This window comes from Perissodus microlepis, chromosome 9 (assembly GCF_051167445.1).
Source record: "Perissodus microlepis isolate ML-2025 ecotype Zambia chromosome 9, ASM5116744v1, whole genome shotgun sequence".
Classification (NCBI taxonomy): Eukaryota; Metazoa; Chordata; class Actinopteri; order Cichliformes; family Cichlidae; genus Perissodus; species Perissodus microlepis.
In genome coordinates, this window is record NC_140469.1 from 12528501 (window position 1) to 12544198 (window position 15698).

General features: G+C 37.8%; 1 protein-coding gene across 2 annotated transcripts in view; it reads left to right on the forward strand.

Moving 5' to 3' along the window:
* The window catches only part of ctnnd2a (catenin (cadherin-associated protein), delta 2a), a 247700-nt gene that overhangs the window by 111574 nt on the left and 120428 nt on the right, over nt 1-15698 (forward strand). For both annotated transcript variants that reach the window (XM_084939063.1, XM_084939064.1), the window contains exons 4-10: nt 2094-2128; nt 2881-2985; nt 6621-6793; nt 11031-11085; nt 11692-11896; nt 12787-12904; nt 13815-13947. In XM_084939063.1, the coding sequence (XP_084795189.1) occupies nt 2094-2128; nt 2881-2985; nt 6621-6793; nt 11031-11085; nt 11692-11896; nt 12787-12904; nt 13815-13947 (824 nt within the window). The remainder of the gene's footprint in view (nt 1-2093; nt 2129-2880; nt 2986-6620; nt 6794-11030; nt 11086-11691; nt 11897-12786; nt 12905-13814; nt 13948-15698) is intronic.

Below are 15698 nucleotides of genomic sequence, written 5' to 3' on the forward strand. Positions count from 1 at the left end.
TTGACTTTTATGATCTCTGCTTCTGACTCAGTTATTTAATCCTATGACCTGAAGTCTTTTTTTCCACCTTACTTAAATAACTCAAAGTAAATGTTAGCTGGAGAATTATTGAGCAGTAAGTTAAGTGAACTTCTGAATTTCATCACACATTTTTTATTATCACAAGGGGAGCATAAATATCAGTATGGCCACTGACCTTTCAGTGTGCACGCCCTTCTATGACCTACTTCTGCAAAGCATGTTGCTTTGATTGCAGCATTTTGTTTCCAAATATTACTGAAATAAAAGTAAAGTTTTTAGAGTCTAACTCAAAGATTTACACCAGAATTGAGAGGACAGTAGGTCATAATGTCTACTGAAGCATCCAGCCGTTGAGTCCAAGCCAAAACTGACCTTTTGAATGGTCGCCACGCTTGAGAACCAGCTGTCTTGCCAGCATCCCTTCCTGAGGTGCTGCTGGGGTAGCAGCTGGCCAGATTGTATTTAACAGTCCAGCTGGTTTCAAAAAGTAACAAAGTAGCACATGTTTATATTTCTCTTCTTCACGAACCTTTATTTAAGATGCCTACCTGTATGTTTGTATTAAAGATGGAGTTTCTGGTTGGCTGTTGAATCCCAGGCCCCTCCAAATTCTCTGAAGTGTTCCAGTATTGCTCCATTATATTTTCACATTGTATGTATTAGAGTACAGGGATATAGGCTGCTGTGCTTTAAATTGCTTTAACTACAGCATTACAATGAGTCTTTGTTATTTAGGACAATACCAGTTTGTGGATAACCATTAAAATCGGCCACTTATCCATTCTTGTTCTTTTGTGCATACAAACTCATCACCGTGGAATATGAAATAGTATAAATAGAAGACAGCAAGCCCCGAAAACCAGCGTGATCGTGTAGATGAAGTTGGATGGAAGAGTCTATAGCTATCAGCTAGTCTGTCTGATTCTGTATTGATCACAAAGAAGGTAGCTCAATACTCGTCTCTAAGTTTCTTTTTTGCTCTTCTGTTCTGTTTTTACCTCTGTTCAGCCTCCCATTAATCAGCCATCCATTGACATTCATCAGGAGTATAGAAAGTACAGGAGTATGCCTGTAGTTTGTACATGTGCAAATGTGTGTGTGTGTGGGTATGTGTTTGTGTGTACATGAACTTTATTTTAGGTTTTTATCAATCAATTCACAACAACGGTCATCTCACAGCACTTCACATCGCAATACCTTCCAATATAAATCCATCAATTTCCTTTGAGCAAGCAATAACAGTGAGTAGAGGCAGGGGGAGGTGGCCCTCTGTCTTCACAAGCAAACACAAAACTGAAATTAAATATAGCAATAATTATTATTTCATTGTATGTCTACCTAAAACACCATCTGGAAATAAAGAGTGAACTAATCAATGCAGAACTCAAAGTGTGACTTAAGGATAAGTTTTAAAAAGTAGATTATTTCAGCAAAAGCTTCAGTACACATGAGATCAAACCATAACACACAAATAAATCCAACAAGAAATAGCAAACGCTAGGTTCCAGACAAACAAGGCTATGATGAAAAATAAAAGAAGAAACAAAGACAATTTGACATCAACACACAAGTTTTCTAGTTGTCTAGAGTTGGTTTTTGTTCTCCTACTAAAATTTACCAAAAAAAAGAGAAAAAGATGATGATTCGCTTCTCAGCCCATAAACTTTGTCCACCAAAACTCTTTCTGTTCGAATTTCCTCCCTCTATGTGTTGCATTTTTAAAAGTTGGTAAAATGTGAGCTTCTTCTCAAAAGGAACAGAAACAGAACTGACACTGGTATCATTTTGGCTTAAGAGAGGTAAAACATAGGAACGCAGACTAAATACACTAAGAGGGTAGGACAATGGGACACATCTTTAATAAAGAGATTCTCTGTTCAGTGCAAATGAACGGTGAGTCTAAGGTTGAGCTAAAGTGACCTGTGGCGCTTCTTACCTCGTGTTTTTTTTCCTTGTCATCACTCATCACAGTGATATGGAGGATTTATTGAAAAAGTGCCAATTTAAGAATCTACTCTTAACTAAAACTTTACTTTTTATTCGTCGTGGTAACCACATCCTTTCTCTTGCAGTTCTTCAGATGAGCAATTTCGCTGGAACTCTCAAGGTAATTCATTATTACGTTATTTTTTCCTTATTTCTTACTCAAATCTTCTCATTTTATGCTTCTTTTCTTAAATTTTGTCACCCTCATATACTGTTTTAATCTCTTTTGATTATTTTAAATGTACAGCACTTTGGTCAGCAGTTGTTGTTTTAAATGTGCTATATAATTAAATGTGACTTTGACTTTAACGTCTCAGACATGCATGAAACTTGTTGTGTGTTAGTTTTTAGAGGAATCATGTATGCCATAGTCAAAATCATTGAGATTTGGTAGTTGTGATAGCTAAATAGATTATTGCAGGATCCCGACGATCTGTGAAGTCACACCTGCAAACATGTATCACCTTTTTAACCCACAGCTAGCCCGGGAGAACAGTGTTACCCCATATGTTTAAAAAACATAAATAAATAAAATCAAACATTTTACACACTACACACAACATACATATTCCCAAATGCACTTACACATACTTACCAGTGCATCAAATTCACTTTTATAACAGCAACTTCATTTCCAGCTAGGCCGCTCCCAGGGCAGACTTATCAGGGCCCTTTACCAGCATATAATCAAAATGTCCCACGGCTCATAACCAAGTCACAATGCGTAAGGCTTTACACACTGTGAGAGGAAAGGATTGGGGTTACTGCCCAGAAAGATCTCATCTCTCTGCCTCATACTCTCTTTCCCGTACCTCTCTCTTTCTCACAGTCTTTGCGCCTGTATGTGCCCCTCATCATTTTTCTCTCCCACAGCTGATGGACAGAAAGATATTGAGGATGAGTTGACAACAGGTCTGGAGTTGGTGGATTCCTGCATTCGCTCCCTTCAGGAATCAGGAATACTAGACAGTGGAGAACGTAAGTATACTTGCCACTACCATCGTGTGTGTATGTGTGCGTGTGTGTGAAGGGGAAATAGTTTCAAATATTTGGTGTCTGTTTAAATTATACTTATTTTAGTCTATTTTATGCTATAGTCAAGAGTCAACTCTAGCAGAAATGCCACTCAAACAAAATATTTTAGTCTAAGAGTACAAAATATCATTTCAGGTTCAATTTTTCATATTACCCACATATTTATTTTTAAAAATTTGAACAGGCACTTCAAGCCACAAAACCAAAATTCATGTTACTGTTTCCAAACAACACATTTAATTGGTTTGTACAGTCAGTGCTTAAAAAGTGGCGATAGTCTTCACAGAGTGCAGCAGTAGTTAGTTTAAATATGTGAGCATAATGGTAGCCAATGCTTGTTAACTGTTGTTTATTAAAGGAGGAAAATTATCCCTCACCCATTGGATAAGTGGAATAATTGCCACAAATCCTATTGTTAAGATTTAATTTTTGCTATGATTACAGCTCTGACCTCTGCTCACAGCAAACAGCTTGAGCTTTATTCCAGATTTTTGAGTTGAAATGCAATGAAAAATACATTTTCTAAAATTATCTGCAGTTTGGCATTCAAGATCCTCATTGATTATTTGCTCTAAAGCAAATCGTTTTAAGTCAATTTAAGGAACACACACACATTGCTCTCTTAATCTTTACAAGGAACTGTCCCAAATGCCTGTGGACCTTGGATTCTGATAAAGAAATTCAAACAATGATTGAGAGGCAGCCCGTGTATAAGGTCATGCTAAATGTGCTTGGCATTTTCTTTGCAGGTCATTGGTTTTGGAACACTGCATTCCCATTTCACTTATTGCCTGCTGACCTTTTTGATAGTTGATATTGTAGTAATGGATGGCATTTTAGAACTCACACTGTGAGGGGTGATACACAGTGAATTTCTGTGTGTCAGCTTACATGTTACATCTTGCAATGCATGTGGTTTCTGGAACTGATAGAGTGGGCTAGGTAGTGTGGAACAACGATGTAATGTTTTGCACACACACACGCATCCACACAAAGAGGCATGTCTGACCAAAAGTTGGACATGATAAGCTATTTTTGGTATATTTACTATAATTGCTGGTTTGCTTTAATATGATATGGATTATCTGTTTAAGCTTATGCCGAACAGCTACAAGACGTGCCAGATCATTAGATCCTTACCTTTTTTGTACCTTGTAGCGCCCAAGTTCCTGTCCAAATAGATGGCTCTCTCATTGTGAGCACTCTTGTTATGGATGTCCCACACCCAGCTGTTTTTCCAATTTTGCAAATGGGCTTCTACCACAAGCTTAACAACGTGGCTGTGGATATCTTTCAATAGGTGTGTGTGATTCTTTCCCAAAAAAGAGTGCTGCAAATAGCTAAGCAGTAAATACATACTGTAGTGAAATGTCGCTGTCTTCACCAGAAGGTTCTGCTAAACAGGCTTTTTGTCGGTGAACATAAGTGTCAGCACAGAGCAACACAACTCATAAGTAACTGTACACAGACGCACTAATTCTTTTTTTTAAAAAAAGTAATGTTCAGGTTTTTATTGCGATTTTAAATCCAGCATTCCTAAAATCTTTAATGACCCTTTTGTGTGTATGTCAGGTGTGCATGAGTATTTCATAGACTGCAGTAAGAATACGATGCTCATAATTTGACTGAGCTTTTGAAATATTTATATCAGAACAGTCGAACTTACATTTCCATATCAAAACAGAGACGAGAGTCAATACTGACACAAAAGAATTTAGATCCCTACAACCAGTGTTTTTCATTTTACCCACTGTTACTCACACATGCATGTGCTACTATACACTCACTCGTATTAGGCATTTGCACATTTAATGTCACATGTGTGCAAGCATACCACGCCCTTAATAAACCCTTATTAGCTACTCCATAATCAGTCAACTTTGCTATTTTCTGACCATCCAGCAAAAACAAATTTCGCAACACATGTTTGAACATAGAAACAACCATATGCATTTTTTTGTCACGTAACACACACGATGTAACAAACACCAAGGCTGAGGGATGATGAGTTTGGGAGCTCCCACTCAAACTGCGTAACACAAAGTGCTGTTTAATAATTCATAAAAAGCGAGGGATGAATCAAGATGAGAAAAGGCAAGTCTTTTGTGAAGGCGAGAAGCAGAGGAGTTGATCTTGGTTCACAGCACAGAGGCTCACAGGGAGGGAAGGATTCAGGGAGAAGAGAGCGAGCAAGAGAGATGGAGTGAGCAAGCAAATAGATATAGGAGAAGAATAATAACGGGCCATTGTTCTTTAAAGTGAGAAAAGAAACTAACGAGTCAGTAAGCTCAGGGGAAAACACTTATTGTAGACTTTATTAGGACATATCCATGATGGTTCAACTTTTGAAATTGGGAGAGAGAAACAGAAAGAAATCCCCACATTCTTTAACCCTGTTCATCAGAATCTTTACTTACTTCTATATTTTGATGGGATGATTTCATAATATGTATATGCTGGTTCGATGGGGCTGTTTTTAAAAAAAAAAAGATTGGATATGTTTATATACACTAAGATACAGTATTAGTGTGCATACTGGATATTTATTTGCATTAAAAAATTTGTTAAATATTACCTCTACCAGCTCGGGCACAGATGCAGATCAACTAAGGAGCAACTAAGCAATGTCTGGCATCTCTAACCTAAAGTGGCAACATACATGTTATGAACTTGATGAATGTTAAGCATCTTAATGAATTATTTATTTGCCATATCATGAATATGTGAGGAACCTAATTACTTCTTAATAGAGCACACGTAAACACATATATGGAAAACCTACATTACTACGCACTCACCGCCGACTGGCTTGTAGCTTGTAACCACTCCTTTTGGTTCACCACATCATTTCATAGACATTTAAGAAGATAGTCCATCTAAAAAACTGCCTTATGATGTTCTAAGCTTGGATCAATATCAGCTTTATGTGCACAGCATCGGAATCAGAGAGAAGGGATTATTATCTGAGGACACAGCAGCGACTTCATCAGGTGGTTGAAGTAGTGATGCTCTGAAGCAGACGGTGAATTTGTGTGCGTGTAACAAAAGTCATTGTGGTCGACATAGTCTTTTGTTTTTACCCTTTGGAAGATGGATTGGCATTTTAGGTGTTTGAAGCCAAATTTCATTGTTTTTCAAAGCTCAGTTAACTACTGGAAAAATAAAATAATGTTTCTAATTAATTCCAGACCAGACCATCATGGTCCGCCTTGAGTAAAGTTTTTTTTAAGCCAACAAGGTGTTCCGTCTATTACAACTTTTTTCTTTTCAGCCCTCCTCCTCCTCTCATCCTCTCTATCTCCCTGCTCCTCCTCCTTCTCCTCCAGTTCTTTCTGTTCCTCTGTTTCGGTCTTCCTCTGCTAATAAATTATGTATGCTATCTCCAACTCACGGAGTGCTGCACTGCTGCACTATCTGCTCTAAATTGCTGCTTGCTCTCTCTCTCTCTTTTCCCTATTTCACACCCCCTCTCTTTCTCACTCTTAATCTGTCTCTCTCACGCTCTCACTTGCTCTGTCACAAACTCAACTCAACCCCCTTTCTATACAACCATACGCCACCTCTGTCTCAATTGGTAGGACCGGCTCTTCTTTCCCAGAGTTCCTTGCAGCTCAACTCCACCCCGGAGGCTTCGCTCCAGTACTCTGCCAGCTACCATAGCAACCAGACCCTCGCCCTAAGCGACAGCATCTCTGCAGCAACTCCTCAGCGCAGCGGGCAAGTTGGAGGAGCTGTGCACAGCTACAACCAGGTGGGAAATACTTAAGAACAAAGAGAATATTGAGTGTATAAGTGTTGATGAGAACAAAACCGAGAGCAATTCTGTCACTGGCTATCTGTGCAAACCACAATGTGTGTTGTGAGAAACTTTCCATTTGTCTAGGAGGCTGGTGGTCACAACATTTTAGTATGGATTTTGGCTCGGACGGTGACTAATTTGAAGTGTGTTGTCCTCAGTTTATTAGTGAAGCTGCATTAAAACCATTTGCTTATGCAAACTTATAAGTACTTAAAGTGTTGAGAGATGCTGGTCTTCGGATTTCTTGTGGCTCCGATTTTTTCTTTCAGAGACTCTGCGAACATTGCCCTTCATTTTCCTCTACTGGCTTTTTTTAGGCACTGTGTTGCATATCGCTTATCCAGCTACATGTAACTCTGGCTCTCAGTGCTCTTAGCAAATGTGAATTTGTTTGACACCATAACTGAGTCTATTTGATCAGGGTAGAAGTGCATATTTGTACAGAATCCTATTTCATTAGCCCCGCTGAAGTGCTTTAGTCCAGTTCTGCCTTTTCAAGCTGCCCATTGCATTTTGTCTCTAGTGTGAAGGTGATGATAGACATAGGCAAGTTGTTTAGAAGAAAACAGGTTATGAGATGCTCACAGACCCAAATTGGGGAACAATTAAATACACACAGAGAAATCTCTGCAAGTGTCTTGTTTATAAAGACTTAAAATAAAGCTACATGGATACAAAGACATTAACCACAGCAGTGTGCTGATAGAGAGAAAATCTATCAAATTACTTTCTAGCCTGCAGCTGCCAATTATTTTGAATTTCCATATTCTTAACATATCAGTATTAAGTATTACTGCAAACACACACACACACACACATGTTGTATGAAACAGAAACCCACTGATCTGCTTAATCAGTGAAGCAGCCAGCGTCTGGTATAAATCTTCCATTTATGACAGATAATTATGAATACAAAATGAGATCAAATAGTTTAAATTAATCATTTTAAACTAGATAATTATTTGACAATAGTCGTACTTTGTCGTGAATGGCTTTTGGTATGTTTCTGAGTCTTTGGGCAGAATTTTGTACTAAAGGTAAATTGGTATCTGCTTTCTGCTCTGTCAGTTTGCACATGCATTTCTGTGGTTTGTTATTTTATGTTCATGCGTCTTTTGAAAGAAAATGATGTAGGAAGTGTTATTGTTTTTTGTAAATATATTTATTCACATCCCCTGCAGTCACACCAAAGCTAGTTTCAGATAAAGCTTAGATGCCTTGCCTTAATAAATAAGAAACAGGAGGAAAAGACAGAGAGAAACACTGATAGGCTGGGATATAGATGGATGGACAGATTAGGAAAAAGGAATGTTTACTCTTTCTACAGTGTTCCTTGTCCTCTTTTCCCCTCCTCTCATCTTCCTTCCCTGTCCTCTCTGCTCACCATCTCTGTCCATGTGAGCGAGTGTGTATCTCTCTGTGTGTGTATCCTCCCCTCTGATGTTTTTGGCTTGTCAGTGTAATGGGGCTAGTGCTGTCAACAGAGCTTGCTGCTCATGAATAGCTTTATGCATGCCAGTGCTGCTAGATAGGCAGGTGCAGCTTACATGCATGGGTAGTACATGTATGTTTTTGTTGATCTTCTTCCATTCGTGTGCGCTTGGGTATGTGTGTGTGCACGCAGTGGCTGCATTCCTTTACATGGATGCATGGTGACTATCTGAAGGAGGGAGAGAAAGTAAAAGGTCTAGCATGTTGCTGCTCTTTTTGTAGGATATTTTTAACCCTGAGAGGCCAGGTTTTAATAATTCATGGATACATGGCACCTCAAACATCCCAATGTTTTACTGGAGGAGAAAAAGAGCAGCACTGCAAGATGACACGGAGTGAGATCGAGAAAGTGCTCTCCCTCGCAGTGTGTGTCAGGCTTTCTATCTGTTTGTTACCTCAGCCAACAATTCATCTTTTACTCATTATTTATTCACCCATTGATTTATTTACTCATTCCTACACTCTTTAGGCCTCACTTTGTGTCTTGATCATTGTAGCACATCTGTAGTGTTGAACACAGTCTATTAGCCACCATTAACAGAAGCTCTTCCCTTCGTCGCATAAGCTTTAAGTTTCATAATCTGCTAAACTAACACCAAGGACCTCTGCAGTACTTTTAGTAATTCATCCTCAGAAAGCTTTAGAGGTACAAATAAACACAACATTTTATTCATATATTTATTTAAACCATGAAATCTTCAATTTTAGAGACATTTGTTAAGTTATTTACAAATGTTAATTATACGTTCTTTCACTCTGTGTGTCACCTGCTTACTTTCCTGCCTGCCACAATATCAAGTTTTCTTTAGAAAAAAACATTCTTTCCATGATGAAGGACAAATATTCTGTGTTTTAGAAGGAGTTAATATATATTAGGTGGGGAAAAAATTTCAGCCCCATCTATTAGAATTCATATCAGATTTGGCTTTGGGTGCTGTAGGTTGACTCCCTGTGAAGTCCTGTGAGCTTGTCGGAGTTCCAGTGCTCCAGCACTCTACATTTGAATCACTGGAAGACCCATTTTCACCACTTGCACAACTGTGCACAACTCCTCTACTAAGTTTAAATAGCAAATCTGCAACTCCTAAAAATGTTATTTTTAGGAAGAGGATGGAGCTGCAGGAACAACTGCTCCATCCTGCCAGCCCCATGGCATTCCATATTTATCCAGTAATATGTAGAAAGACACATGTTGATACAAACTACTGCAGAGTGCAATCCTCATTTTAACAATTATACGTTCTTTCACTCTGTGTGTGTCACCTGCTTGCTTTCCTGCCTGTTTTCTTCCATAAACTGTACATCAGGTATTTTTTTTCTATCCCCCCAGCAAATTATACTGTAAATTTCACAACCCCTTTTCAAACCTTGCATTGTCCTCAATAGATACACGCCCTTATCACAAAGCAGGGAAATAACCAGAGACCCAGACAGCCACTGGAAACAAAAGGGAGATTGCATGCTGGTGCATGCTGCTACATTTATTTGTGGTAGATATGCTGAGAAAGCAAGTGGGCTTTTTTTGTTTGTTTTGTTTTGTTTCTCTGCACAATTTTGCAGCTGCAAATACAAACAGCACAACTCAATACAAACACAGCTCCAGAGTGTGTTCAGCTATTGTGAGCTACTGGTTATCAAATGATCAGAACATGTGTTAACTGCATGCACTTTAGTGTATTTTTGCTGTTCAGTAAAATATAACAGACAAAGTAAATATTCTAAGGACTAGCAGAATACATTAATGTCAAGTAATGCATTTTCATTTAAATGTAAATATATATTTATATACGTTTTGTATCTCTCTTTTCAGATATGCATCTATATATTACTCAGTTACTCAGATTGTCTGAGCCAAACTACTGTATAGACAGTACTGAGAATCCTCCAAGGTGACTCAGTAACTGCATGATTGCATAATATGGCTTTCTACGTCTGAAGCCGTGTCAGTCTAGTAATAATGGATCTGAATCACCTTTACAGCTCAAACTTACACACAGGGCTATATAAGGCTCAGCAAGGGCTGACATATGCTCCCTTTACTGTCTCGGGAGAATAAGGGGAATATATATGGATAGACCAGCCTGTTTTGTGGAGTAAAAAGGCTTTTCATATTCTGTCTTTGACTCACATACCTTCTTTTTCTGTTGGGAATTCACTGCATATTGCCATCCAAGCTGTAGGTCCACTGTTCTCATTAAAAATTGCCTTGTAAATACATGTTAAACATTAACTAGTTTATAATAATAGATTTAGTTGTGTTAATTGTTTGTGAACATCGGGATTTTAATATATAATGGATTGTAGATAATAAAATATGACTATACAGTTGACTACATAACTTTTTCTACCTTTAATAGATGGTGCGACAAGGCTTTACAAGAAATGATTTCAGTCAGCTGAGCTCAGAGGACTTCGTTGTCGGCTTCTGTGCGTCTTTTTTTTCATCCCTCTGTGTTCTGCGGGGATTTCATTACTAGCGCTCCCTAAGTTCATTCAAGAACCCTCAAAGGCTCGACTGAACTCATTGTGCATAAAAGGTTTTTTTTTTTCATGAACACTACTCTTTATTCCGTTTCATCCCGTTTATTTTCTTAACTCCGCCTCTCCCTTCAACTCTTCTCAAGTTTATCCTCCCAAACTAATCACCTCCCTGTCATGCTAATCTTCAGTTGCTCTGTCTCCCCTCACAACCCCTCAGGTGACATCAAGCCGTGCAGCCCAGCAGCAACAATCACAAACTGGGCCGGGATCAGGTAAGCCTGATCACATCTCCAATTTCTTTGCATGTAATAATATGACAAGGCCTGACATACAGTTGATATGTTAAATGACATATGGAGACACTGACCAAGAACCAAGAAACCAAAAATATGATACAAAGAGAATATTTTTAGAATGTGCAGTATGAATAGCTTTATTATATTATTAGTGCATCCTTGATCTGAGGTCAGAGTTATGGGTTATTTATTTGCAATCCTCACTTAGTCTTTTTTTTAATTGTTAAAATTGATCACTCGCTGATAATGATACCCTGTGTGCTCATATCCAGGCAAATGTCTGTGAATGTGTCCAATCTAAAATTCTAAGCATTATACAGTATATATGCAAACAGCTTTTTTAAGTAAAGTGTCACTGATGCACTTAAAATAAAATCTAAATTTTGACCTTTGTGCCAGTGTTTTGCTATTATAAATTTTCTTTTGGCATATTACCAAGTTATCAGCCACAGGAAATCTCCAGCTTTTTAAAACCCACTTTAAATCTATTTCACATTATTATTATCAGGCTGATCATATTTCTCTGTCATTCTCTAACATTTACATGTTCATTAAAGTGTTTTCCCTCCAATTTTTTCCAAGGTATCTACTACTCCAGTGCCACCTTACCTGCCCAGGGTTCCCCTCTGTCAGGAGGGGGAGGCTCAGGGTCCGGTTCCCCCAGTAAACTTCAACGTCTGGGATCAGCCTCTGATGCACAAGGATACGCTACCACTCAGCGGCTGCCTTCCTCTTCTTCCTCCTCTCCCAAACAGTCTCCTGCTAATCGATTGGCCAAATCATACAGGTAGAGAGCATATACTGCTGCTAATTCTGACATACAGTCCGTATTAGAATAATGAAAAGGCTTGAAAAATAGCTTGAGAATAAGCTAAACACATGATGATGGTTTGCAATAGAATAAAAAAACAGAAAAGAATATAAAAGTTAAACTTAAGTCTTGCAAGTTGATTGTCAGCTTCTTTATGCCAGCATATAAAAACATATCCTGTACATGACACATGACAAATGATTGTTCTTAAACATGAAGAGCAATCAGTTGTTTGAATTGAATATATATTAGGGGTGCAACGATACACAAAATTCACGGTTCGGTTCGGTTCGATACTTTGGTGTCACGGTTCGATATTTTTTCGATACAAAAAATGTTCATGCCTTTTTAATTTATCATTTATTAAAATGATAAATATATATTTTAACCCAAAAGTACAGTTTTTAAATTTGATGTTGCTGAAACAACAAAATAAAAATAAATAAATCTATCTGATCGAGAAATCACTCATCTTTGGAAAAGAGAGTTTATTACAGAGAAATGGCTCTTTCCAAAATAAAAGCTATATTATACGCTTCTTCTGGGCTATATTCTCAGCAGCATATTAAACATATCAGGTCCCCATAAGGAGAATCATGTGCTAACGGCTGTCTAAATGACTCGGGTAAAGTTTGTAGCATGCGTGCTTGTTGTTTTTGTCTGCTTCCACTTGTCTTTGCACCAGGATGATGTCGGCGTAAATTTGTATTGTTCGATACATATGCATACTGAACCAAAAGCACTGTATCGAACGGTTCAATATCTATATGAGTATCGTTGCACCCCTAAAATATATATATATATATATATATATATATATATATATATGCAAACAAATGATGCTACTTTGTTCATTTGTCTTTCAGCACCACAGTTGCTGTGACAACAGCAGGAGGGGGCGGTTCCCCCCTGAGGGTGGCATCTCCACCTAATTCCACAGCAGGAGGGGGAGGGGCCAGCTCCACATCTTCCCCTCTTCACCAGGTAGATCATTCAACAGTTATACACAATGTGGACACACGCAGAAAGGAAATGTATTTTGTGATAATAGACTATAAAATGAGAAGATTTTTATGTGAAGCATACATTTAAAGTCCATTAAAATTACCACGGGTTATACAATATTATAATGAATGCAAATGCAACTGCGCTTAGTGGAATATAAATTCACTTCTGCAAAGTGAAAGGACTTTAGACAAGTGCTATATAACTGAATGGTGTCTCACACTAATGCATAAAAATACTTATTATTTTGATTGTGGGAATGTGTCATATCCAGTTTGTATGTACATAAGGTTAAAGCTGGCTTAGCTTTCTCCTCACCTCTCTCACAGTGGCTGTAATCACAGATTGCTTGGAGGAATTTAGTTATTGTATCCATTTTGTACATATTATATTATTGTTATACATTTACATTACAATTTAACTGATTCTACAGTAGTGATTATGTTTTTCTAAACAATTGAACAGATGTGTAATTGTTAGTTGTGTTATTTGTTGTAAGTGTAATTTTATGACACTGTGTAGTTATACAGTGCATTAAAACCACATGGCTGGTGTTACTATTATATTATTTACATTCTACCAGATGTTTGGTCACAAAAATAATAACAGTGCAGCTGCAGGGCAATTATTTTTAGTTAGATATTTAGATTTTTGTGTAAATTACATCCTTGACTCTAAAATGATTGGACATTTGCATTTATACACCCTTTTCCAAATGTTTTGCATTTGAACAAAACTAATTTAGCAATGTAAACTTAAAAACATGTCAGTAAAAAGACTTTTTATCCACACCAATTAAACTGAAACACGAGCCATGCCCGCTGTTACATATTTGGCTGCCACACTCAGTATTCTTAACTATTCAATCCAGCAACTCTCGTCTCTGCAGATGAGTTCAGGCATAGGGAGCTATGCAACTCTGTCTCCCAAACGACTGGCAGCTCATCACGCTTCTGACCAGTACAAGATCTCCCACGAACTCTACGCTACTGCTACACTGCAGAGACCTGGAAGTCTGGCAGGTGGGAGTTGACACATTCATGCATTGTCATGTATAGTTTCATGTGCTTGCACAAAACATAAACCCTCCAAAATATGTAATCCGTATTAAACTAAGTGTACTATGAATACTAAGGAGATATAAGTAAATCGCTCACAGTGTATCTTCGATTGTCTGTTTGTGCTGCAGATGTAGTATCTCGTATCAGTGGAGCATTTGTAGTCTAATTGTTACATTTCATTGCATCACACTGCTGTTCTTAGAAATGTCAATTGCTATGTTTAAATCTATTGAATTAGCCGGTCTATGAAAAAGCACATCGCTGTGCTGTGGTTGATATCTCAGGCTATACTTCAAAGGAGGCATCAGTGTCTCTGAGGCTGCCCGTTAGAAAGTTTAAACTTTAGAATGAATATACTAAGCTATCAGCAGTTATATTTGAGAATTATGAGCTATTTCACTCACAGCTGTGTACCTGCTTTAAGAATGACTTAAAATTATTAAAATTCCTTATTATGTCTTCCAATACGCATGTCCAATAGCTGGGTGTAGGGAAGGACACTGATCTTAGTGCAGCCAGTTCTTAAAAGTACCAAATGGATTTAGATTAAGATACAATCTGTTTGGCGTTTCCCAGGGTTACATGTACTAAAACCGGTGTCCAAATATCTATAGACCCAACTGTAGGTCTATAAATATTGACATTGCTTTCAATACACTAGGAAATGATTTATCTTCTTCTTGATCTGCTGTGTTTTCTTCTTCTTACTGACTTCAGAAAGGACATTTTGTAGTTTAATTGTAACTGTGAGTGAAGCAAGGAAAAGGTTGTTCTTGGTGACTCTGCTAGAGCATCCTTTGCCATGGACATTTTTTCCTGTGTGTATTTTGATTTTTTTCATCAAAAAAATGAAACATAAAAAATAAAATAGATGAATATTGATTGAACCATGCTACACGGAGTAAGTAAGTAAGTAATTGATTTGTTCTTTAAACTTAGAGCTACGGTGATAGGAACATGACCTTCATGGTTTACCCTGAGGGTGCAACTGTGATCTTGACGCATTGCCTCAGGTTTCATGTCTCCTGAAGGCTTTAAATGGAGTAGAAAAGAAAGACGTGAGCAGGAGTGGACTGGGGAAATAAAATTAACACAATTTGCTATCATGTGCATAGACTACCAGATTGTCGTTGATTGCATGAGGGCAATTTAATGGCAATTCATGCTGGCAATGCGCTATGTTTTATTTCACCTGTAAGGTCTGATAGTTACCACATTTTCAAAATCCTACCAAGCATGAATTGTGTGTAGATAGTGTTACTCAGAAAATGGCTTATCGCAGTGGATGATGTGCTCCTAGGAAAAGCACAGTAGAGTTCATCTGAGTAGCATGTTTGGAGAGGCACTTAGCAGCTTCACAGCTCCTACTCTATGCCAGAGTTAAGCTGCGTACAACAGAAATTGCCTAAAAAAGACGTTTACTGTCTGTGCTTTTTGTATGAAGGGCTGGTATGATATAGTTCACTGGGTCTAAATATTGCCATGGTAGCAATGCAGGATAAAATATGCAGCATACAATATATAATGTGTGGTTTGATGCGGAGCTTTATTGGCACTGAAAATAGTTGCTGGTTAACATTAGAAACTCAAAGCTGTGGAAATTCAATATATAGTCTTGTTCTGTTTTTTAATTTATGCTTCTCAGAAACAGTCATCTTTAATATTAAATCTGCCGTTGAGAACTATACTACCATTCTTGGTGGAATTACAAT